This window comes from Anastrepha obliqua, chromosome 3, assembly GCF_027943255.1.
Source record: "Anastrepha obliqua isolate idAnaObli1 chromosome 3, idAnaObli1_1.0, whole genome shotgun sequence".
NCBI lineage: Eukaryota > Metazoa > Arthropoda > Insecta > Diptera > Tephritidae > Anastrepha > Anastrepha obliqua.
Window position 1 is genome coordinate 80,735,406 of NC_072894.1, and position 25,834 is coordinate 80,761,239.

The 25,834-nt window shown below is 38.2% G+C and overlaps 1 protein-coding gene and 1 long non-coding RNA gene across 3 annotated transcripts in view; one reads left to right on the forward strand and one right to left on the reverse strand.

Moving 5' to 3' along the window:
* Nucleotides 1–25,834, forward strand: part of LOC129240323 (titin) — a 149,096-nt gene that overhangs the window by 58,745 nt on the left and 64,517 nt on the right. Inside the window, exons 16-20 of the mRNA XM_054876062.1 lie at nucleotides 4,174–10,119; nucleotides 10,448–11,683; nucleotides 15,342–15,409; nucleotides 15,480–15,783; nucleotides 16,195–16,269. Of these exons, the coding sequence (XP_054732037.1) occupies nucleotides 4,174–10,119; nucleotides 10,448–11,683; nucleotides 15,342–15,409; nucleotides 15,480–15,783; nucleotides 16,195–16,269 (7,629 nt within the window). The remainder of the gene's footprint in view (nucleotides 1–4,173; nucleotides 10,120–10,447; nucleotides 11,684–15,341; nucleotides 15,410–15,479; nucleotides 15,784–16,194; nucleotides 16,270–25,834) is intronic.
* Nucleotides 23,122–25,834, reverse strand: part of LOC129240325 (uncharacterized) — a 78,563-nt gene continuing 75,850 nt past the window's right edge. For both annotated transcript variants that reach the window (XR_008582062.1, XR_008582061.1), the window contains 2 exons: nucleotides 23,315–23,458; nucleotides 23,122–23,253 (listed from right to left, as the gene is read on the reverse strand). This is a non-coding gene — a long non-coding RNA (uncharacterized LOC129240325). The remainder of the gene's footprint in view (nucleotides 23,254–23,314; nucleotides 23,459–25,834) is intronic.

Here is a 25,834-nt window from a genome sequence, read left to right on the forward strand (position 1 = left end):
TACTTGTACGTACATTCGTAATAAAATTAAAATCATGTCAATGCAGGGTTTGGTCATACCTCTTAAGCAGTTCCGAACTACCTTACTACCTTACTACCAACGCTTTCACGGTTTTTGGTGTTTTTCCACAAATGGAGGGAGCCAATGTTTCAAGGTAGCAGTCTGGTCAAATACTCATTTTTATAGATATTTTTTGCGAATTTTTTTTAAGAAAATAAAATGCGATCGTTCTGATTTTATTATTTATGATATTTGATATGATATTTATAATTTTTTTTGACATATTTTTTTGTAAGTAAGCATCTTAAAAAAACAGAAAGGCTTGTCAACAGGATTTTGGCTCTTCAGGACATCTGAAACGAAAAGTATTTTTTCCCCCCTTATAGAAACTTGTATTTTTACGATGAAAAAGTTTCTCATAAAACCCTCCGACCCTTCACAATACCAAGACGTGCACCACAGATCGGAACTTGTTTTTTCTTATTTGATGCGCATCGAACATGGAAGCGTTCAAGTGTACGCCGCTGCATAGATTATAGCCTGGGTTAAACCAACTTAAAGAGTTATCGGTCCATTGTAGCTTATTGACGTTAGCATGCGGCCACAGAATAAAAGTAGTAGTAGCAAATACGTTTGGTAACTTGCCATGACGATTTGGCATCAATGACTAAATAATAAATAGTAGATTTGTTAGATGCCGCCAAAGCAGCATGGCCACCACAGATTGCCAACAGCGAGCCTTTCCCATTAGATCATATATTATTTTTGTAATCGTCCATTGAACTTGCTATAAAATATGAAATTAAATAAAAATGCTTAATAACTATCGCAACTTTGAACGAAACAATAAAATAAATTCAAGAACAAATTGGATACAATTTATCAAAATAGATTTTAATTTTGGAATTCCTATAAAATAAGCGTAACTTAGAAAGTTGTTTACGTGATGAAGCTAAAAATTTCAAATATTTATTGTAGTATTTTATAATTCTAAATAGATAAATAAAATAGTGTTAAGATTTTTTGGATATTAAATGGCTTTCAAAAACATACAGACGTCCGCTGACCTGTGCGCAAATTGTGTGGGAGGTGAGATTATTTATGTAGAATTAATTGAAATGATTTACAAGTATTTGTATAAACGTTTTGTAGATATGTGTGTCATATGTTATCGTAAAATTAGACACACTAAAAACATTTCAACTTGAAATTTCAAATTACTCAAAATGTAAAAATGTAGCACATTTTATATTTTTTGTGCCCAAGTGAATGGTAATTAAATTTCATTGATTCAATGAACTCATAAAGGATATTGATATTTTTTTCTTTCAAATGAACACGAGAATTAATTAGAATTAAACTAAAAACCCCGAATATGAAATGAGCAAGCAATCACGGGAGCATCTGTCATTATAGGCAGTAATTTTCGAATAGTTTTTGAAGATTTTATACCTTAGGTCACGAATGATGGTAATGGGTGAATAGCGGTTTATTGGGCTGCAAATTTTTGTTTGAATGGTTTCTGTAGACCAGTGACGTCAAATACATAGTTCACAGGATAAAAATGTCAGAAACATTCACTTGATGCCGTCGCGCCAATGATATTTGGGGCACGCTCCCACCAAAACAGACCTCCCCTCTTCGGTTGACTTCCACCCCGGGACCGCATTTGCACTCTACAACGAGTGTGAATCTGTGATTGTGGATAAAAACCACAAAAGAAACCTGCGTCGAGACTCTCTACCTATGACGTATGGAGATTATACGTCGGTGGTAGTTTTCATTCCTCCATTAAGAAATAAATGAAACTTCGAAAGTGTGCGGTAATGTCGTGTGCATCACCGTCTTGTCTGCGTATGATATGGTCGTGAGTCGTTAACTCAAGCGTCCATAATTGTTCTCGGTATATATGAGTCGACCTCCTCTGGAACACTGTTTCACGTTAGCTTTAGCACTTGTCGGGAAGTTCAGTGTTCCGTTCAGACGCGGCACAGTGCGTTAATATTTTGCTCCAGCTGCCGGTACTGAAACAGCTCTATTGTTCACATTTCTGCGTCCTCCTTGTGTAGCGTACGCAATACTTTCTTGGAAAACTTGCGTACAGCATCCCTACAATGTTTTGAAATGCACTTACTGTCAGTTAAATTAGTCTCAGTTTGCTGTCTTCAAAAGATAATGGCTAACTCCTCATGTTCTCTTGCGGCCTTTAGAAGAATGATCCCATCTTCGCTGCCATTCGTCAAGTGACGCCATTCGCTGTACCAACTTTTGGCCCCTTGTAGGTTTGGGACCTTGCCTTGGATAGAGACGGTTTAGTTCACGTGCTCGGATATCCAGCGGAATTTTTCCCGCAATCACGCAAATTGCATCATCACATACTGTCCGGTATGCACAGGCTACTAGCAAACTTGCCTGGCCCCTCGTGGGTGTGTTTCTCGGGCTTGGGACCAAATGGGAGCGGCATATAACAGGATGGAGTCTGTCACAGTAGATAGAAGTCTCCTTCTTGCCCCTTGGGCTCCCCCAATGTTCGGCAGCAACCGTGTTAGAGCATTTGCAGCTACGGCGCCTTTCGTACTGACTTTCACCGAGTGCTCTCTGAAGGTCATGCGCGAGTCAATCATATCCCTAATTACTGTACAGCCGGCTTGGACTGGATGTTGAGACCTGCGACATTTACCGTCAAGAGCTAGCTGGAGATTGGCATGGTATAACCAGCGCTCAATCCTCGCTATCGCATCGTTGCAGGTGAGTTGCACATCAATGACTTGTTTCCCCGTTACAACCAACTCAATATCGTCTGCGTATCCTACCAGTGTCGCATTCATGGGAAGCTCCATTTTGGGGATGCCATCGTGCATTGCGTTCCACAAAGTGGACCCGAGAAACGAGCCTTGCGGTACTCCGCCTGTCACTGTGTATTTTTGAGGTCCGTCATCTGTGTCGTATTCAAGAATCCTGTCATCGAAATAGCTCCGAATAATCCACAGGCTGAATCACAAGGCTAAAATTAAATGATTTTAGGGACCCAAGCGAAGGCGCTCCGCTCCGATAATATTATCACCGAACACGTGCCTGCAAGAAATTGATTACTTCGTGAGTAGTATGGCTAATGGCACTACACTGCTGAAAGTGAAGATTTTTCAGGGCAAAAGCGAGCCGCAATATTTCTTAATGAACAAAGATTTTAGAAATTAACCGAATCAACTATCAAGGTATAAAATTAAAATTTATAAAAATGCTCTTTTTTTATCTACATTCAATCGCTAGTAGTCTGTGACTCGTACTAGTTAATAAAATAGTTTATTTTTCTCCCGCTTCAAATGCTTGTAGCAGAATTTAAAAGACGAGTTTTTTTCTGTCGTTGATAGTACTTAACCCATTAAAAGTTAGACTGTGTGACCGTTCGAGAGCATTGTTTTGTATTCGAATGTAAGGGGCAACCCCTTCGAACTTTCGCGCTTTTTCACTCCTGCCTAATAAATTTGTACTTACTAAATGCCCTACTTTATTTAAAATATGGGCAAAACAAGTTAAAATGGAATTACACAAACAGGTCGTCGAAGATACACTCTATAGCCCGCTACATACGTTAATCGCTGGCCCTGACGGGATATCGACAAGCAGTAGATGGTATTCGTCAAGAGACCAAAAACTCAACTACTTCTTCACATACCGTGAACGATACTACCCACGTCTTTAACCTTAAACTTAAACACTTAAACCAACATGTCCAATCACTCTTTCTCTCTTGTTCGACTCCATTGAAACGGCATATTCCTTGGGTATAATGTTACAAACCTCCCTGTTCCCATAATTTTCGATAAAAATTGTATAGAGGGCCATGAATCCGTTGTTTTCTTGTATCATGTATTTTGATATTTGTAGGCATCGACAACAACATAAAATCATACGTTGAAAACAATTTTTATCAAGATTATGAAGACAAAAAAATTCAAAAAGTTTGTAAGTATTTAAAATTTTCTAAGCAAACATCAGTCTCGCTATTTGCTACTAAAACGTTGCTCTTTTCACTGTGCGCAGCCAATTAAAGGGAATTCATTTTTAAATACTACATGAACGTGGACTTGCTTAGACTTTCTTGCTATAAATTGGAAAAATGTATGTATACTTTTTTTATACATAACTAATAATACTTTATGAAATTTCTAGAGCGACGCATTTCGGCCTATCAATTACGTCCCATCGATTCCGGTGACGATGAAACCTCATCGTCAGGGAAAGAAGACAGCTCGCCAGAGTCCCCTCATCCACAACAACAGCCCGGCGCACCGCAGTATGGTCAATATTTGGCCATCAATGGGCAAACACCTCATCAGGGACGTGCACGCACCAAGAAGCCTCGCAGTAAATCATTACAACCGCAATCAAATATTGTACCCTGGCGCAAATCATCTCGACCTAGACGTGGTCGTTCTTTAGATAAACAACCCTTCTTCCCCGGTTACAAACCGGAACCAATTAAGTCATGGACTGAGGAAACTATAAGTCTGAAACCAACACCAATCGAAAAGAAAGTAATTAAAAAATTAGAGGCAGCTACAGTTGAGCTCAAGTCCATTAAGGATCAACGTAATCAAGGTTTGATGAGCATTGGCGAAACACTTGATAAAATTATAGCTGGCAAGACTGAAAAGGAAGCCATTCCATGGGTAGTGATGCGTGACAAATTGAAACATGTCGAAAGTGTGCAAAAACAATTAGATAAATTCGATTTGGATGAAGTATACTTACGACCGATCGAACAGCCAATACTCACAGACCAACAAGCACCACAACAGGCGCAACAAGAGCAAATCGAACGAACCAAAGAGATTCAACGACTACGCAGTATGGAGAGTATTGAAATTACCGAGATGACAGAACAGATCGAAAAATTAATAACGAAACATCAAAAGGAGGGCACTATTCCATGGAAGGAAATGCGTCAACAATTGAAGAGTGTACAACGTGTACATAATGAAATCGAGAAGTTCAAAATTGAAGAAGTTGAATTACGCCATCTGCAGGCACAAACCACAACTACAGATGAAGTGAGCAGCGCAACTCACAGCACTGCCTATATGACTGTGGATGAAAGCTCAAAAGGATCTATACAGAAAGTTCTTCGCAAGGAGGATATCCAACAGTATGGTGAAGATGTCACCGATATTCACAAGCAACAATACATCATAAGTGAAGATATTAATATGCTGAGTGTTGCCGAGCGTGAGAAGCTTGAGGCTCAACGTATCATTCAGCAACAGCAAGCAGTAAACTGGCGCCAAGGACGAAAGGTCCCAACGTTGCAACCTTTTACTTCAATTGAGGATACTTCAATACTAAAGACAGGGGTCACGACTCAAGAACAGCTCACACAAAATTTACAACAGCAAAAATACACTACTGTTGAAGACACAAAAATGATGAGCATAGAGGAGTATGAGCATCTTCAAATGATGAAGCGTACACAAGAAGATAAGGCGGTCGAATGGCGTCAACCCAGACAAAGACAAGAGTATCAAGAAGTTGAGGATTCTACCAGACTTACAATGCAAGAGCGCCAAGATACTGAGGAACAACAATTCGCGCCACCACAGCCCACTACATGGGATCGTGGCAGAAAGAAGTCGCAGCCTAAACAGGTGCAACCTCAAGTGCCACAACCCGCTGAACAATATCCAGAACAGCTGAAAACATACGAGGAAGCTGTTGATATACTACCCGAAGAGGCTGTGCCAGCAAAACCAACCGAGCAGCCATCGGCAGTCATGTGGGAACGAGGTAGAAAGAAGGTCATTACGCAACAACAACAAATCGATGAAATTCGGCAAGTCACTGAGGTAGCACAGCAGCAGTTGGTGGATCAACAGCAAATTGAGGAAGAGCAACATATTGTTGAAGTAGCCAAGAAGACTACCCAACGTAAAATACTTGCTCCTCGTGAGCCTGAACAGAAGGTAGAACAAGTTGTACTAAAGCCTACCCCCAGGCCACGACCCAAATTGCCACAAAAGACAGAAGAAGTTCAAATTCAACCACTGAAACGCACACAGGCTTCACAAAAGGTTGAAGAACAACCGACGCGTGCTTTTGAGGAAGCTGTAGACACACTTGAAGTAGAGGAAACCCCGCAGCAACCAGAGCCACTACAGCCTGTAATGTGGGAACGAGGAAAAGGAAAACCAAAAAGAGCAGACGAAGAAAGTTCTGAACAGCCAACAAAAGCTTATGAAGAAGCAGTGGATGAAATTTCAGAGCAAGCTTTACCACAACAACCAGAGCAGCCGCAACCAATATTGTGGGAACGTGGCAAGAAGAAACCAATGGTTCAATCACAGGAAGTGCGACAGGTAGAACAACAACAACAAACAATTGTAGAAGAAACAACTGCAGCAGATGTTAAGAAAGTTTCACGTAAAGTAATTCCACAGGAACCAGAGCAAAAAGTGGAGCAGGTCGTACTTAAGCCAACACCCAGACAGAAGCCCAAAGAAACGCCTAAAGCAGAGGAAGTGCAACTTAAACCAGCCAAACGGCCGCAGCCTACATTGGCCGCAGAAGCAGAACAACAAAAACCAATTCAAGCATACGAGGAAGCTGTTGACGAACTTCCAGAGGAAGCTATACCACAACAACCAGAGCAGCCGCAACCTATATTGTGGGAACGTAGCAAGAAGAAACCGACGGTTCAATCACAGGAAGTGCAACAGGTGGAACAACAACAACAAACAATTGTAGAAGAAACAACTGCAGCAGATGTTAAGAAAGTTTCACGTAAAGTGATTCCTCAGGAACCAGATCAAAAAATGGAACAGGTGGTACTTAAGCCAACACCCAGGCAGAAACCCAAAGAAATGCCGAAAACAGAAGAAGTACAGCTTAAACCAACCAAACAGCCACAGCCAACACATACAGCAGAAATAGAACAACAACAACCAATCCAAGCATACGAGGAAGCTGTTGATAAACTTCCAGAAGAGACACAGCCCCAACAGCCAGAGAAACAAGAGCAACCAGTTTTATGGGAACGCGGCAAAAAGAAGCCGAGCAAACTTGCCGAACAAAAGGTGGAAGAACAACCCACAAAAGCATTTGAAGAAGCTGTGGACGAAATTGTTGAGCAGCCTCAAGAGATTGCAGATGTTGTGCGGAAAGAGCAAGAATCTATTTCGGAAGAACTTGCTATTGTTGAAGAAACTAAAAAGAAGACTCTTCGCAAAATAATTCCTCAAGAGCCAGAACAAAAGATGGAGGAAGTGGTCCTCAAACCAACTCCTAGACAAAAGCCAAAAGAAGCGCCCAAACCAGAAGAAGTTCAACTGAAACCACAGCAGAAACAAATTGCCGTAGAAAAACCTCAACAGCCCACAAAAACATTTGAGGAGGCTGATGATGAAATAAAAGAAGTAGCTCAAACAGAAGAACAACCAGAACCAGTCATGTGGGAACGTGGAAAGAAAAAGCCTGCCAAGATTACTAAAGATAAGCACGAAGAGGTGTTAGTTCCAGCACAAGAAGAAGTGGTGGACATATTAGAGGAGCCACAACCTGAGCAACCAGAAGAGAAGCCAGTACTATGGGAACGTGGAAAAAAGAAACCGAAAACACCAAAGGAGGAAGAAGTTGAAATTATCGAAACACAAAAAGACGAATTAAAAGAACAAGATGTAGTTGAGAAGAAAAAGGTTAAGAAAATTAAAAAGAGACCTAGTGTTGCGGACGAGTTGGAAGCTCAGCCGAAGGTGGAAGAAGAAGAAATCATTGAAGAAATACCAGAAGAAGCACAACCAACGATTGAAGAAACTGAGCAGGAGGTAGAAACAACAGATGTTGTTGAGAAAAAGGCAAAGAGAAAGCTAAAGAAACCAAAGTCGAAGCAGGATGAGGAAATTTTAATAACTGAAGCTCCAGAAGAAGTAGACGAAGAAACTACAGAAGACATTATGTTAGAAGAAACTACGGAAGATAAGAAACGAAAGATCAAAAAGGTTAAGAAACCTAAAAAGGACAAGACTGAAGACGATGTTCTAGAAATTCAACCCGAAGAAGAGCAAATAGAGGAAGAACTTAAACCAGAAGAAACCGTCCCACAGGACAAGCCACCAATTAAGCGCAAGAGTATCAAACCAGAAGAGCCTGAACAGGTCGAAAAGGTTACCCTCAAACCAGTGCCACGCAAGCAGTTACCGAAGCCGGAGCAAGAGAAGCCAGAAGAGGTTACATTGAAGCCAATCAAAAGACTCTCCACTTCAGAAGATGTGCAACAACCAACAGTAACAGAGATTGATTCTTATGAAGAAGTACCTAAAAAGATCGTTGAAGAAGTCATCGAAGAGGTCACCAAGAAACGCATTAAGAAGAAGAAACCAAAGAAGAAGACAGTTGAAGAGGGAGAGGTAGAGGAAACAGAACAACCCACAGAAGAAGTAGAACAAGAAGAGGAAGAAGACATACCGATCCAAGAAATTGAAGAACAGCCTCTACAAGAAGTAGTGGAAATACCAGAAACTACTCCTCAACCCAAAACAAAGCCGACGGCAATTCCTATAGAAGAGAAGGTCGAAGAAGTTACCCTCAAGCCCATCAGGAAAACTAAAAAGGAAATTCCTGAAGAACAAATGATTGAGGAAGTGAAACTTAAGCCAGTAAAGCGGCCGCAACAAGTGCCAGAGGAACAGAAACTAGAAGAAGTTGTTCTACAACATGTCGAAAAACAAGATGAAGAAATTATAGTTGAAGAAAAGAAAAAGACAAAGAGAGTCAAGAAGCCAAAAACAGAAGAACTTCCAGAAATTCCAGATATAGAACCTGTGCAACTTGAAGAAGCTGAACATTTTGATATTGAAAAGGAGCCCATTGTAAAGGAACCACAACCGCAAGTACCATGGAAACGTGGTGAAAAGAAGAAGCCTGTTGAGGAACCTATTGAAGAGAAACAGTGGCCTAAGGGTAAAAGGAAACCACTACCCGAGGAACAGCCAGAAGAAGTAGCACTCAAGCCAATACCACAAAAACCAAAAGAGGAACCAGAGAAGCCGATCAAAGAAATTTCTGCTCCGAAATTGATAATCGAAGAACGACCACAGCCAGAAGATCAGGAACTCGAAATTACACCTATACCCGCTGAAGATGAAGTCAAGGACGAGAAGCCAAAGAAAGAAAAGAAAAAGAAACCCAAAATACGTAAAGCAACTCCGTCAGTTGATGAAATATCTGAAGAAATGGCTGAACCATTCAATGAACCAATCACTGAAGAAGATCAAGTGGACGAAATTCCCATTGACGAGATCAAAGAAGTGGCTGTTTCTGAAGAAATTCTTCCAGAAGAAGAAGTCGCACCAACCGAAGACATACTTACCACCAAACAAAAAGCTCATAAGAAACGTACGAAACGCCTAAAGGATGCATCTTTCGAAGAGCAACCAACACTGCTCGAAGCAGAAATAGTGGATCTGGAAGCCGAAGAGATAATCACCCAAGAATCTTCACAAGAAATCTCACAAAAGACCATTACACTTAAAAAGACTGATGACAATCGTCCTCAGTACATCACTACCGAGCAATTAATTGAGCTCGATGTGGACGATGTACGTCGAGATATTGACATGAAGATAACATCAAATATTGTTAAGAAAGAAACCCGACGTACCATACTGGATGATAGTCAGCCGTTACCCGAACTTGAATTAATAACACAAAAACGTATCCAAGAGGGTATCGATATGTTGCCCGATGAAGAATTGATCGAAGATCAAACGGTACCCCAGAAGGAAGAGACCACAACATCTGAAGTGCAACGACAAGAACGTAAGCTGGTGCGCAAAAAGAAGAAGGAAATCAAACCACCTCGCATTACCGAAAAATTGCGTCCAGTTATGTGTACACCCGAGGCGCCGACAGAATTGGAGTGTAAAATTGAGGGCACACCATTCCCAGAAATCAGTTGGTACTTCAACGATGTGCTTTTATTCGCTTCGGAGAAATATGAAATAACGGTAATGGAAGACGTGGCCAAATTAAAGATCGCCAAGGTTACACCCAGCGATGTTGGAGTGTACACTTGCGAAGCACGCAACGAGGCCGGAGTCGCAACGAGTCGAGCCAACATAACTTTAGGTGAGTACGCAAACCAAGTGTTGTGTAAAAGTAAGAAAAAAATAAGTTATGCGCATTCGAGATACATTGAACGTTGTGGGATGTATCTAACAATGTGCACCAGCTTCCGAATATACTTTTCTTCTCCACATATTTATTATACCTATAGTAAGTAATACTCATGTCAGTCTCTTAATTCTGATGTATTATACAAATGTACATATATGATATTATATGTATGTATGTGTCCCAATAATTCTTATGCACACCACTATTACAAAAAACTACTATACCTATAGCACACTCATAATAAACAATTTAACTGCTCTTAAAATATTCATAACTTTAGAAAAAGAACAAGGCATTGCACCACAATTCACTAAGCCACTCAAAATCGAGTTCACCGAAGAGAAGGAACCCGAATTGTTGAGAGTCACTGTGACATGTCAAGTAGTTGGCAAGCCAATGCCACAAGTCAAGTGGTATCGCGGCACAGAGGAAGTTATACCCAACGAAACTGTACAAACATTTTACAACGAAGAAACCGGCGATGTGGCTTTGGAAGTCATTAATCCAACACCCAATGAAGCCGTTACATACTCTGTGCAAGCACAAAACGATTTCGGACGCGCTATTGGTAATGCCAACATACTTAGCCGCGTCGACGAGGCACCACTGGAGGTATTAAAACCACCAAAAGTGACACCACTGAGTGCCCAGGTTATACCCAATGGTGGTACCTTATTGTACGAAGCCAAGTATGAAGGTTCACCACGTCCGGAAATCACTTGGTTGCGTAATGGACGAGAGATACAAATCAATGAAGATGTTACCATTGAAACCACAGAGACGACCACCATAATTAAAATTGTTAATATGAATCGCAAACGCACAGGCAAATATGAAGTTTGTGCAACGAATAAAGTGGGAGAGGCCAAATCATCCGGTTCGGTAATGGTGACCGATCAAAAACCCAATAATGAGATTATACCACCACGCTTCATACAACCACTACAACCGAAATTCTTTGACGAGAATGAAGTGGCCATTTTAGAAGTTCTTGTAGAATCAGAACCACTCTCCTCCTTCCAATGGTTTGTAAATCTTGAACCCATCAAGAGTTCAACAGAATGTCGTATAGTTTCGCAAGCGAACAAGTCTACACTACTAATAGAGAACTTCCAGCGGAAATATGTCGGTCATTACACTTGTCGTGCGGAAAATGTTGGTGGCTCGGTAACGTCAACTGCCACTGTAAAATTAATTGAAGATAGCCCACAAGAAACAGTGGAAGAATTCGAATCGCCACGATTCGTTGAAGAATTGTTAGAGCCGATTACGGTAATGGATGGCGAGGCGTTATTACTCACATGCAAAGTTATTGGCAAGCCCACGCCGCGTGTGGAATGGTACCATAATGAAGAGAAAGTTGTTGAAACCAAAGAGACGATTATATCACAGGATGCCGATGGTATATGTCAGTTGCAAATAACAGAAGTATTCCCCGAAAACGATGGCGAATACAAGTGTGTGGCCAGCAATAAAATAGGCGAAGCGCTAACAAAAACATTTGTTAATATACAAGGTAGAGCACCATACAAGAATAATGCAAAAACAGATTTAATAAACATATTGCAATCCTGCACATTGAACACTAATGAAACTACTTCCATTTATTAGAACTTAGAAATTACAAATATACTTTTTACATACAAACCTTTACTTTATCTGCATAACTACATAAAAGATTCTTGCTGTTAGTTAACACTTACAAATAAGTGTGTATATGTGTGTAGATTTGTTTGGCTAGGATTAATTTTGTTGATGCTAATTTTCTTGTTTATGGTCTGTCATTAAAAGCATGCGCACTACCCGAAAGTGAACTCCCTGTCTCTTTTCCTATCCTCTATTGTTTGTATTAAACTCTACTGCATTCTCTCTTTCTACAAAATATATTTCGTTTCAGTTTTAGTTGTATTATCCTTGCATTGATATTAGTGTTAATAAATTAGATGCGTTGGAAATATGGATATACCGGAGTATATCATGTTTTGACGCGGCTAAAGTTTTTTTTTCTAATCTCAAGAGAAGAGTTATTCATATACAAGTTTAAAAAATAACTTAAGTTTGCTTCCACAAATAATTTAATTACCGAAAATAATTTATACTTTTTTTTAAATCTGGGCCATATGCAATTTTATTTTCAAAAAATATTAATATGTCGAAAATAATTGTTCTCTAATTTTATGGCTTTTTTTGAAATGTGACCCTAAGAAAACATTAATTTAATTAGCAAAAATCAAATTTTCCAGGTTTCCAAGTTCAATTAAAATAATTTATAAAAATTTAGTAATAAAAAATCATGTTTGTGGTATTTTATGGCTTTATTACAAATCAAATGTGTCCCATATGCAAGTTAATTAAGAAAATTGAATTAACAAAAATCATGACTTCGATATTTTATGGTTTATTTAGTGAATGCGATTACTGTCCAGTGACTACCGCGACTAGCTTCACAGTAGTGCAAACTGTCAAGCTACAGTCTGTGTCAGAAGAAAAGAACCGTTATTTCGTTCCACTTTTTCTGCGTAATAGTCCCACTCAAGGGCTACGACGCCAGTGCTATCTCAGGTTAGTGTCGTTCGGAACTTTCCCGTAAACGCAACCAAACAAAAATTAGTGAGAAGAATACCGCCTCAAGTATTTTTATGCACGCATTCGAAAGGTCCTATTATCTTACGCCGGGGCTGCAAAAGTGATTAAAAAATCAAAAACGTTTGTTGTGATGTGAAATCAGCGGTATAAAGTGTACAAAAATGTTGATGACTTTTTCGAGCGCGGCTTGAAGCGAGTGACGACAAAAACGCAGGATAAAGTGAACGTCCGATATTTTAAGCGGGACCCTTCTTTGCGAGTACGCCAAACATGATCAGTTCTTGCTAAAAAGGGAAGTGAGTATCAACACCATCGAACGACGACTGAAGGAGGCGAATATATCCTATATCCCAAGAAAATGGCGTCACAGTAATAGACTGGCCTTACCAGTCCCCAGACGACAACCCCATTGAAAATGTGCGGGGAATTATGAAAACGAATATTGCCGGAAAGTCAGCCCATGCTTTAAAGCAACTCGTACGTCAAGTTCGCAAAATCTAGTCTTGTTTGTCGACGAGCTATACAGAAAAGCTGGTTCAAAGCATGAAGAAGATGCCAGGCTATACTCAACAACGATGAAGATTACAGGGCTTATTGAGCATTTGGAACTCGTAGTTTTATACATACTTTCATGCAAAAAAATTTTAAATATATATCTTCTATACTTCATAAATAAGCGCGGTTCCTTTTTCCTGACACAGACTGTAGTTTTCCAAGTTCTCGTTGAAGATGTTTCTGGTTTTTGTTTGTTGTAACAGCATGAAATATTCCGCATAAAATTTTAGGAATGCTACACATGTGAAAGTATCATACTTGAGCGGATATACTCGTAAATTCACGACGTTTCGGTAATGCAAACTTGACTGCCATAGCAACGCTTTGTCGCACTGTCTTCTTCGCCGTAGAACCTACCGTATACAGCCGGGTACGCCTTAAAGATCAAAATTGTTTTTTGAATTATTCGTATACCATACATGTTCAATAAAATTCTTGCGGCTGAGTTTAAAATGCGCCTGATTAGAATAACGGTTTTTAAATTTAATGTGCATTCGAACTGTTCCATGACGCAACTTGAGAAGCAGTAATGAAGCCTATTTTTGTTTTTGCTTTGAATATACGAACAATAGACGATTAAATTAAACCATGCCGTATAATAAACCGACAGCGTTGTGCCAAATTAATTTATTGAAATATTTAAGGAAGAGATGTTCTTCAATTGAATTGGCCATAGCAGTTAGATTTTTATCGCGGTACGCACTGTACATAGACGGGAGCCGAGGGCATTACTCACTAGCTAACTGGTATGGCAGGCTTTTTGATCACAGACGCGTTGAAAACTTAACTTTGTCAAAAATTTATTTTCAATTAAATCACTTTTTGCGCTGCACAGCACTATCTCTCTCTCTCTCTCTCTCTCTGGAAATAAGTGAAACAAAAACAAAATTGGTAATTTTCCGATCATTTCGTTTGTGCTTTGCATTCTAACTTAAGGGGTAACACCACTGCACACGCGTAAAATAAACACGATTTTTAAAGAATTTTTTTGTATAGAAGGAAAGGGGAAACAATCACTCTGATTTGGGAAGTTATTACTTATATACTAAAATACAAAACTACAAAGTTTGATCGAAAAATTTTACAAAATGGCGGCATCGGAGACATTTTTGTAATGTGGTTTCTCTTGAAGGAGCTCCGCGGCACGCAGCACAGAGGGTGCAAATTTTAATCTGGAACAAAGAAACATTTTTTTCTTAATCTAGATAAGAATAGCTAGAGAAACACGTAGGGGATTTAAAAAACATTTATTTTTGTGGAATTAGCAAGCATTTGAAGGAAAAAACTCTATTTTGGACTAAAAAAACGGAACTTAAATAATTATAACAATCGTTTAAATTAATCTATCGAAAATCCTTTACGCTCTTCTCTTAAGAAGGTTATTATACAGACGTAGTGAAAAACCTGATTAAAAATATTTAAAATTGTTTGAGTTATGCTGCGTGCAAATTTCAGAAAACGTGTTTTGAGAAAAACGCGTTTAAAGTTTGGAAATTTGGAGAAGTCGTTAGGTAGCAGTCACTAACGCTTGGTTAAAAGCTTAAAATATTTATGAAATAGACTTCGGTAACGTATAAAACTTTTTGTTCTGTATTGTAAAAGGTTCAAAGAATTTTTTAAGCTTATAAAAAAAAATCAATTTTTTGAAATTTCTACAGTGGTGTTACCCCTTAAGGCTGCATATTTCCTCCGAATGTTGATTAGTTTCGCTTCATGAAGATATAACTGAGAGTCAAGATCCCAAACGAGGTTAAGCTATCAGTGCAAAACCAAACAAAAGAAACTTGTATATGGACCAACTTGTATTTATATATGAAAAATAACAAAAAAAATATTAAGTTAACAATTTATTCTTACTTTGTTAACCCCAAATGCTAATGGTTTTATTGTTTATCCTTCGTCATACGAATATTTGCCTGTACGTCTTATTTTGCTATACAATTTACAACTTAGTTCCCCTACTAGCCATTTTCTTTTTCACACAGGCTACTTATACGCCATTAAATAATTAATACGCTTATTTATTTTTATAGCATTTGAATATATCCCCGATTCTGAAATCACTGGACTCACTGGCTCCGAAGAGGATCTGCTAGATAAGGTATGCTCATATTAAAGAAAAACAAAGAACAATTTTTTCATATCTACCTCTCTCATTTCGCTTGCCGCAGACTCTATCAATCGACGAACAACCACCGAAAATCATTAAGAAATTACCGGAAAAAATCGAACCCAAAGAGGGTGAACTAGCGAAATTGGAAGTTAAAGTAATTGGCAAACCAAAGCCGAAAATTAAATGGATGCGCGACGACGAGGAGATATTCGCTTCTGAAGAATATCAAATCGAAAATTTCGAAGATGGCACATCAGTGCTTGTCATCAATCACGTTTATCCCGATGATGTGGGCACTATTAGTTTTGAGGCTCACAATCCATTGGGTGTAGCAGTGACCACGGCGCTCTTTGCGGTTGAAGGTAGGATTCTAACATTGGTAATATGGCTTAGACATATTCGAAAAACATGTCTATTGTATATATAATGTTTGTAAATATGTGCAATTGCATTGCACTCCGGTGTTTAATATAAAATTTTACTTTGCAGGAAGCAGCATAGATATTTTAAATCCTATCCCAAAAAATCCCTTGTATATAAATTCCTGCCCCCCAACATTTGTGTACAATAGTTACAAAAACGTACATATGTATGCACATTTAGGGGTTAGCAAAACAATTTTAACTCTAAGCTATACTATTTTTCTAGACACGTATTTTGTTGTTTACAATGCGTATTACACAGGCACAGCACTTTGACTTGATTACTTGATTACTAATTAATCTTCTTTCTGCTCTAATACTCTACTACTCTTTATTACAACAACACTAAAGGCATCGTTGGAACTAAGGACTATCGCAAACCGGAGTGGGTTACCCATATGGAGGAGATGCAGAAGGCGCTTAAAGGTAAGCTTATTTCTTTTAACAATAGCAATTACAAATTTATGCCAATTCCATGTGGATTGGTATTATTTTTGTAAGATATTATTATCAGTGTCTTGTTTTCCTTTTATATGTGTATATGTGTTTTAATTCTACTTCAATAAAAAAATAAACCACATTATTTTCTTCTGTTAAAAATAAACCAACTACAACTACCGTCTGTATTTATGTTTACATTGTCGCTATTTTCTATGTGTTACTTCCAACTTTTCCCCTCTTTTGTTTGTCAAAGTTCCAAAAACTAAATTAATTTGTTAGCATTGCGACAGGAAGTGGTCGAATTCGGTCTATTTCCATGTAAAAAATTTAAATAATAGCAACATGCATATGTATATGTATATGTACATATATGTATGTATGTTTTTCAATATATATATATAAAGCTTTATATGTGTGTAACGTTAAAAGCTAGCACCATAATAAAGCCATAAAGCTTTCCCTAAACCACCCCCACGCCCCCCTGCGTCCCTCCCATTCAAAGAAAATTTTATTAAATATCAACACTAGCCCCCAAAAGTATACGCCATAACTGAGATTAAATTTAGAATTACAAAATTTCGTTAAGCACTTATCTTTTTTACAGTATCCATATTCATCACTCACCACAGAAACAACATTACATTGGTATCCTGATTAGAACCTACCACCGTAGAAATAACTAACAAACAAGCAAGCAAAACCATAATGACAGAATTGGCATACCCATATTAAAGCTACTTGAATTTCAATTATAAAAATTTACTAATCTAAATAAAAAGAATAGAATCTTTAAATTGAGCTTATTAACAATAGTCCTTTTTCCAATCATTCATTGAACTCCACTTATCACTAGCGCTATTGACTGTATCTAATTAAAACTGGCTTTTACGGTGTTTTGTATTGTTTCGTTACTGTGGCTAACATTTTCAATAGCTTTTTACTCAATTTCACATACATACCTACATACATACGTATATACCAAATAGTCTCACAGCGATCATCGAGCTAAAAGTATAAAACAGACAAACATATTCGAAAGTACATATAGGAATATTTGTATATCATAAAGAAACTTACAGAACACTGCCGTCTTACAACACCTCTCATGTAAGTACATACAAACATATACAATATGTATATATTACGTTAGATATTAGAAATCCTGTTTTAGAGCTTAGAAGCGCACAGCTAAAGGTAGTATGCATACCTATATATTATATATGTGTGGTTGCAGTATCAATAATCGAGAGAATTTAGAGTACATAGGTACCATATCCGATTCTGGTATTGGACTGCCAACTAGTCCTCAAAACTAGAAATTCAGTTATTCGGGTTGAAGTAGTAATGTGAAGTAAATGTAAAGTAGTCTGCAATAAAGGGGAAGCCATGTGGAATGCATTACACCTTTCCGTACATCTAAACTCAAGCTCCTTTCCTTACAATAGTAGAACTACCAAATACCTTCTGACAAATCCGGGAGTGGACTATAAACTAGTTGAGGTAGTACTCACTGAAGATAGCAAGATCATAGCAGCATCCCAAGTGACTTCACGAGTTACCGCCTCCCAGACACGTCAGAACTCACCTCCTCAATTACGCGGACGAGATCCAGGACAAAACAGACCGACAACTACAACGACATTCATCGGGAGACTCTTACCACCTTCTTAAGCTCTCGACCCTCGAATACTGTCATCAGCGAAGAGCTTCAACTTCACCGAAAGTCTCGCGCAACCTTGGCACAATTACGTTCTGGATACTGTAGCAGGTTAAACTCCTACTTGTACAGAATTGACCCCGACATACCAAACATATGTATGTCCGGCATATGAAGGCACCCCGCACGGTAGTAACCACCTTTTCACATGCCCCATCAAAACCATTCATCTAACACCCCTCTCCCTCTGGACCCAACATGTCGAAACAGAAAGTTTCCTGGGCCTACCGTTAGATGAGCTAGACGAAGACAACGGATGATTTACACTACACTGACAGGACAAAGTTACTGCTGCAACAACAACAATTTCACGAGTTCTGGTGTAAATTGATGTATGCAAATTTTAAGGGCAACATCAACTGCAGTCGCTGGCCAGCATTCCATAGAACAGCAGTTAAGTTACCTTGATTCTGCTTTATTTTCCAGCTTTATATCTACATGAAAAACGAAGAACAATTTCAGAGACGTCCAACTACGTCGATGTTTCATATTTTTCAATAGAAGCCAGTGGTTTCGGGTAGATATTTTTATAATTATGCAAATTAATGGTATGCATTGGCGGAGGAGTCTTTTGCGAGGAGCTCCCCATCAGACTCAAATTCAGATTACCGGACCACTGCAGTGTGTTCCAGGCAGAGGTAGCCGCAATCAAGGAGACAGTTGATTGGCTGTTCAAATGCGTACTAACAATCAAGAAAGTAAACAATTACTCCGACAGCCAAGCGGCAATAAGGGCCCTCGGGTCTATGACGGTGCATTCGGAATTAATCAAGGAAGCTTGACCTCGCTTTCGACTGCGTCCGAATTCTTTGACATCAGCCTCATCTGGGTTCCTGGTCACAGCGACATTGCGGCAAACTGTGAGGCGGATGAGCTGGCCAGACAAGGGACATGTGAGGTGATTTCCCCGCGAAGGGAGAGAATTGGGATCCCCCTGACTACCTGCGGTCTGCTCCTGAAAAGATGGGCATCGCACCAACTCAGCGAGCGCTGGGCAAGTATACAAACGTGTAAGGTCGCGAAATTCTTCTGGCCACGTGTGGACCGGAGGCGCTTGGGCGAGCTCCTGAGGCTGACAAAATATCAGCTCTCTAATCTCGTGGGCTCTCACAGGACACAATGCGCGAGGAATGCATGCTGTGAGACTTGGAATCACCTCGAGTCCTTTTTGCGCTGGATGTATGGAGGATGATATGGAATCATCTCAGCACCTTCTCCTTAGCTGCCCTGCTCTGGCGGGCCTAAGATCCAGGCATCTTGGCTCCTACTTCTTTGCCACGCAAGCTGATATAGCTGGCGCTGACTTTGAAAATCTGATGAATTTCATTAGCAGCATAAAGCGGTTGGCGCAAACATAGTCATCGTTCGTAATCCGCACGCTCCTAACCATACCAGCACCACCTCTCCCCGCCCTCTCCTTGCATCCCATCGGCCTTTCTCTTTCACTCTTTTTTTGCTTTTATTGCCAGCAACGAGACGACTGTCATTAGAAATTAGCACAAGAGTTGGTACAACTTTAACAGAACTTGTTTGACATTCGCAGTCGCTCTAGTTAGTAGCGAAGTAGTTGTGGAGGTGGAGCTGAGATATGCTCAAAAATTATTTGCGAGGCTATCTACGGGTTAAATAAGCTCAGCGCTTGTAAGACCATGACACTTGTATGGCTATCAGTACATACTGATTTCAAAGGCAGCTAACAAGCAGACGTACTGTGTAGCAAAAGCTAGTTTGGTGAGAATATTCACTAGATTTTAGCTGATTGTGGAGTGCAATTCACCTGTACTAAGGCGGATGTCAGGTATCTACTATACGATTACCATGTATGCAGCCTCAAATATTTCTCGACGGCCCACACTTAGCTAGAACTATGTTTCTGCAGATCTTGGACAACCAGGATTTAATAACCATTGTTAGCTTCAATACGGGATTTATAGCACCCCTAACGAGTATCTTCCCAGTATTGGGATGAGAGATATGGCTTGATGTGATGTTTGCATTTTGAGGTATATAGAAGAGAATACAATTACATCAAGTATGTGAGTGTCAAGCCGCCCTTGGTCGAATCAGGCGCATGTGCTGCGACAGAAATATCCTAGGTGCTTTGAAATCAACTTTGCGTATCTGATTCGCATTACTAAAGCGACTCATTTGAAGAATAGCATCAAGATACATAGGAATAAGAGCTCGGCCAAACATCCAAAAAGGGTGCAAGCGCCAATTATATATAAGTAATATATATTACATAAAGCAACTCTTCGCTATTTGCTGGGAGACACTGTCTCACACATTTTAACGTTACATCTTCTGTGCGATAAAATAATGGTAGTGCAAATGTGACACCAAACCTTGAAGTACTTCCACACTCTTTACTGCTTCTTGACTATTACATAAAATGTTCGTTCGTATTTCGTTACAATCTTAGGTTAAATAACCGTACACAGGCACAAGCATTCGTGCAATAAAGAACAAAATCCCTATTATTCAATACATACATATATAATATACTCGTAATATATATTTATGTACCTACAATTGTCTGTCTAAATCCCTTTAGATGTATTTTGCTTACTACCTCCCCTTACTTCCCATTAGTTGTGTAAGCGCTGTAAATAATTAGCTTAACCTAATTTAAAAACTGTGAAACTTGCAATTTTCTTTGCTTGTAGCTGCTAAATGCTCGCCATCGATAGTAAATGAATTGCGTGATTGCCGTGCAGCCACCGGCGAAATTGCCAAATTCGAAATTCAATTTGCAGGAAATCCCAAACCAGGTACAGTATTGCCGCGTACATACTTATATATGTATGTATGTATGTGTGGGCATATAGAATAACAAATTAACCTAGAACGCTGGCTAGTTTTTGCCTCTAACAAATCTATTTATCTTTTTATTGCATTAGATATTCAATGGTATTTTAACAATGTACAGCTTAGAGAATCTAACAAATATCGCTTGCGAGTCGAGGAAACTATTGCTACGCTTGAAATATTAAATGTAACATACGAAGATATTGGCTTCTATACATGCAAATTGATCAATGAGATCGGTATGACAATGTCGCGTGGCAAGTTCGATCTTGCCACAACGGCAACGACAGCATTCACGGAAACGGAAACCGAGGAAAAACTGAAGAGCAAAAAGAAGACCATAGTTAAAAAATCAACATCCGCGAAAAAGTCGTCAAGCGAACAATCACAGTTACAACAAAAGGTGCATAAAACTGAAATATCAATTGTACCCGCTGAAGAAACGGAAATCGAGAGTACCGTGAATGTGATTAGAAAGCTGAAACCATTATCTGTAGTGGTTGAAGAGAGTGGCGTATCCGAAGTGATGGAAGTAAAAGATCGTAAAATCGCTGATGCTGAATTGTTGGCCTCACAACAAAAGAGCAAAATCATAACCACAACCACTACGTCTATGAAAACCACGGAAACCATTGAGATTACAGAAACAGTGCAAACGATACGTCGAAAAATCTCACAAAAGATCATTACAATTGAGGATCTAATAGTCATACGGCAACATGAAGAAATCAATGATTTGCTCGAAACGATTGATGCCGAGTCCTTCGGTTCAACCGGTGAGGCAGCATTGCGTGATTTAGCCACTATTGGTTTGCTGTTGCGTTACGGTTGCACAACCTATGAAATCATCTACATGTATGAGCAAAATATTTTCATTGCCTTGCAAAAGGCAGAATCGCAAGCTGCACTTGTTCAACTGGTCGAACGGGAAGGTCACGAAGAATTGATTACACAAATATTGGGAGAATCGACGACCGAGGATGAGACGGTCTTAGCCGCTACTGTTGGTTTCAAAGCGTTCATACGCATGATTGAGACATGTGAAATTGAAATTGAGAGAGTAATAAGGAGATTTGAAAGAGAAGATTTTATTACGCAAGACTGGACAATATCTGCTAAAGAGGTTTGCCACGCTTTGCATGATTTGCTATTACGTCTTATTTTATTAGAAACTACTACTATTTTTTTTACATAGACACATATATTGAAAATTTTTTTGTCTAAAAATTTTGTTTAAAAATTTAAAATTTGTATGAAAATTTGTTGAATTTTTTCTTAAACTTGCACAAAGTTTGAAACTTAAACTTATGTAGATTTGTGGGAAAATTAACTATACTTCCATAGAAGAAATTGTCAATACTTGTCAATAAGTACATATGGCCCATAAGTACGGCAGACTGGGTTTTCTAAATTGAAATACACTTGGAAGTTTGCCCTTGTAAGCCATAAGCAATTTCTTTAAAAATGTTTAAATTTTCATGTCTACATTGTCCTAAAGCCAAAACTCCACCCCATACAGGGAAATTTTGATAGGTGCCCCCTCCTCGCGTGAAGAATGGGCAACTTTATTTCCATTTTAACCATATAACCTGTTAAATTATCAATATCACATGGAGGTAGAGGCCTGAAACTATAGTCGTTGCATCTTGCTAAGGCCAAGGATCTTCCAAATAGTGATCACGCATGGCTATATATATATCAGTCATCACTGATATTTCTAAATTATTTTCTTAATTTTTGACATACTATGGCCAAGCCAAGCATTAAGTCAGCGTTATAAATGAATGCTTTGAGTTAGGCAATAGAAAGTTTTGCACTTAGCCTTAATTTGAAAATTAACGGCGGCTGTAGCCGTATCGGATTGGGCGCGACTACTATTTGGTGGGTTGAAGCCTACTGTAAACCGAAACACCAAATGATTGCTGTTTTAATAGCTGTCGCTTGTCGACAAACTGTGGCTAACCTCCAATTGTATTTGTGCCATGTAAAGGCTTTTCATAAGAGCCATAAAGCAACATCAAGCTGTGGGTCTCTTCATTTGTGGAACAGCATTTGCCAAACTCGGTTAAACACCGAAATAAGGGATGTACGCGCCCATGTATATTTGCATATTTAGAAGTTTCTTTGTACAAAAAATACATCTCTTAGAAACGTATATCTACAAGTATTGGTAGCTTATGTGCTCCCTATGTACACTTACAAGATGCGACACTTAAGAACTCATTGGATTTGAGAAGCTTGATGTTTCCACGTCCGTAGTAGTTAGACGTTTTAAATTGGAACGACAGAAAGTTTCCAAAGCTGCAGTTAAAATATATTTATTTGACATGAATGCATTTCTTACAAGAGAGGTAATTCGTTCTTGGTTTTTTAGAGTAATTCTTTAAAATACGTACTTACAAATACTCTACACAGCAGTTTATTGCACAACCATTTACATATGGCTGAAAAGAAAGGATATGCTATGCATATTAAAATATTAAACAATTCAAAGCAAATATTTACCTTTGGAGGCGCTGTATAGCCGGAATCACTCCCTTGTTATACTCGTAGTTTTGCCTTCCAATCAGTCTGTAGATGGTGTGCATGACTGTATGTATACATAGGTATGTGTACATTTAAGGGAGTTAAGACTTTTGTGGGCGAAATCTGAAATATATAAAGAATTTTTAATTTTAATTTTTTTTTCATTATATGTAAAGAATTTTTGTTTATACATAAAAAACTTTTTCTAAAAGGGATTTATTACTTTTATAATGATACAATAATAAATATTGAAGACGTGTCTATGTGAAATTAATTGAGTTTTCTTTTGTTTTTAATATGCTATGTATCTATCCACGTATGTGTGCATATACACTTCGCTAAAATGCATTATATGTATGTATATATTTTTCTTTTTCTGCTAAACACTCTTAACACAAATGTGCACAAACATTTAGAGGACAATTGAATCTTCGCAAATAATTGAAAGTCATGAGGCCATAACGCATATTAAATATGGTAAGCAAGAAATTGACAAGCTAAATAGGCGTGGAATTAATGCTTTAATGGAAATGCAATATTCTTTATTGTTTTATTTTTATTTTTCGTATGCACCATGAAATTTGCTTCAAAACTGCTTGCTTGCCGCACCCTAAACGCACAAACAAATAATAATTACCGCTATGCACAACGTACGTTAACAGAGGAAACATTCGTCGAGGAGCGTACGCTAGTCGTTGAAGAAGGTTTGAATATAGAAACTGAACAATTGTAGAAACCAAACAAAATATAAAATAAATACAAGAAAATAAAAATTTAAAAAATAGTAACCAAAGAAGGCCACCAACTCCACCACCAATGTCTCCAAACTCCAAATATGATTAAAATTAATCAATAAAAAACAAAAAATTTAAATCATCCCAAAATTACAAAATTCAAATTACAAATACAATTTAGCGTTAATAAATATAAAATAATACTATTAATACGTAATACAGTACTTGAAGAAAATTTTGATTTAACATCAATGGAAAAAAAACCAATAAAAATATTAATTACCTCAATTAGAAAATTATCTTTTCGCAGTGAATTCTCAATATGTATAATTACCCAATAGAAGTCACTACTACTACTACAATAAGTCTACCGTGTGCTTCAACAAACTAAGTACTACTACAACTGTTGCTAACTTTAATACTCGTACTGTTACTGTAAACTATTGCGCCTCTACTATTACTAATTTGCTTACGCCCTACGACTGTAGCTAATACTATATTCTATACTGATTACTAAACGTACCAACAGCAAATGAACAAACAAAAGCAATGTGAAGGCCTTTAGTTCTGAAATCTAACTATTGTGCTTGTAAAAACTACCACACTTTACTACAAACTTTCTTCGGAAGGCTTCGTCTTAAACTAATCGTAAGCGAAATTCAGCAATAACCACCTTCGCCACACTTATTTTTCACTACCGCTGCTGCATTGTTATCATATAAGCTTTTATTCTTAATAATTATCTTAAGTACTTGTAATGCATCATACCGCATTACTGCATTACTGCATTATTATTGCACACTACATACGTATTTTATAATTTAAAGGAAAATAACAAATTTTTCTGCTATTACCTACATTAATAATTTAATATTTCCAAGCCATCTATCGCTTATGATTATGCCTATTGCTCACTTTGAAGTGCTTACTCCTCACTCCTCTTAAGCTGCGCTTCCAAAGTAACACAAACGCACTCGAACTCAAACAACATGAAAACAAACAAGTTGATTGGAATTAAGGTAAGCCCTAAGGTAACTATTATAGTTATAATATGGATAGCAAATAAATGTCAAAGAGAATTTGTTTGTCTGTTTCCTATTTTATGTCAACTTTTTCCTTCGTATCACGCAAACATACCATTTGTAGTCACGAGTTATATGAAATTTACCTGCATTGTATGTTGGAACTAACGAGAAAATGTGTATGGTATGTGCAATGAAACATGTGCGCGACATCCTGCTTTAAATGTGTGTGTATAACAAAATAAATATAAAATAAAATCACAATTACAAATATTTCATCAATAAAAGTGGTGATTCCCTATGTTATTGAAGCTCAAACTGTGCTAAAGTTTTCAGAATATCTACAGCTTGTAAAAGTGCAAAAATATGTATGTATGTGCACTAATAATTATGTATCTGTGCGCAGAATGATCCGATTTGCACAGGGTTTATAGCATTTTGAAGTTGTCCAAAAAGTTGTGTGGAAAATTCTACCAGAAGAACAGCATTTTGGAAATCGGCCACAGCCCACACTCGGCTATTGTGTAAATGTACTTCTTACAGGATCCGGCACTCGAAGTGTAACCAATTAAAAAGGCCAAACATTTAGTTTGAAAAATTATTTTTATTCAATTCAAAATAGAAAATGTGTGAAAATAATACAAAATTAAGAATCAATTTACTTTTGCTCGATATGATCACCTTTTGCCTTGACTATGGCCTTGAGACGGTCCAGAAACGAATCGCAAGCTTCCCGAATGTGA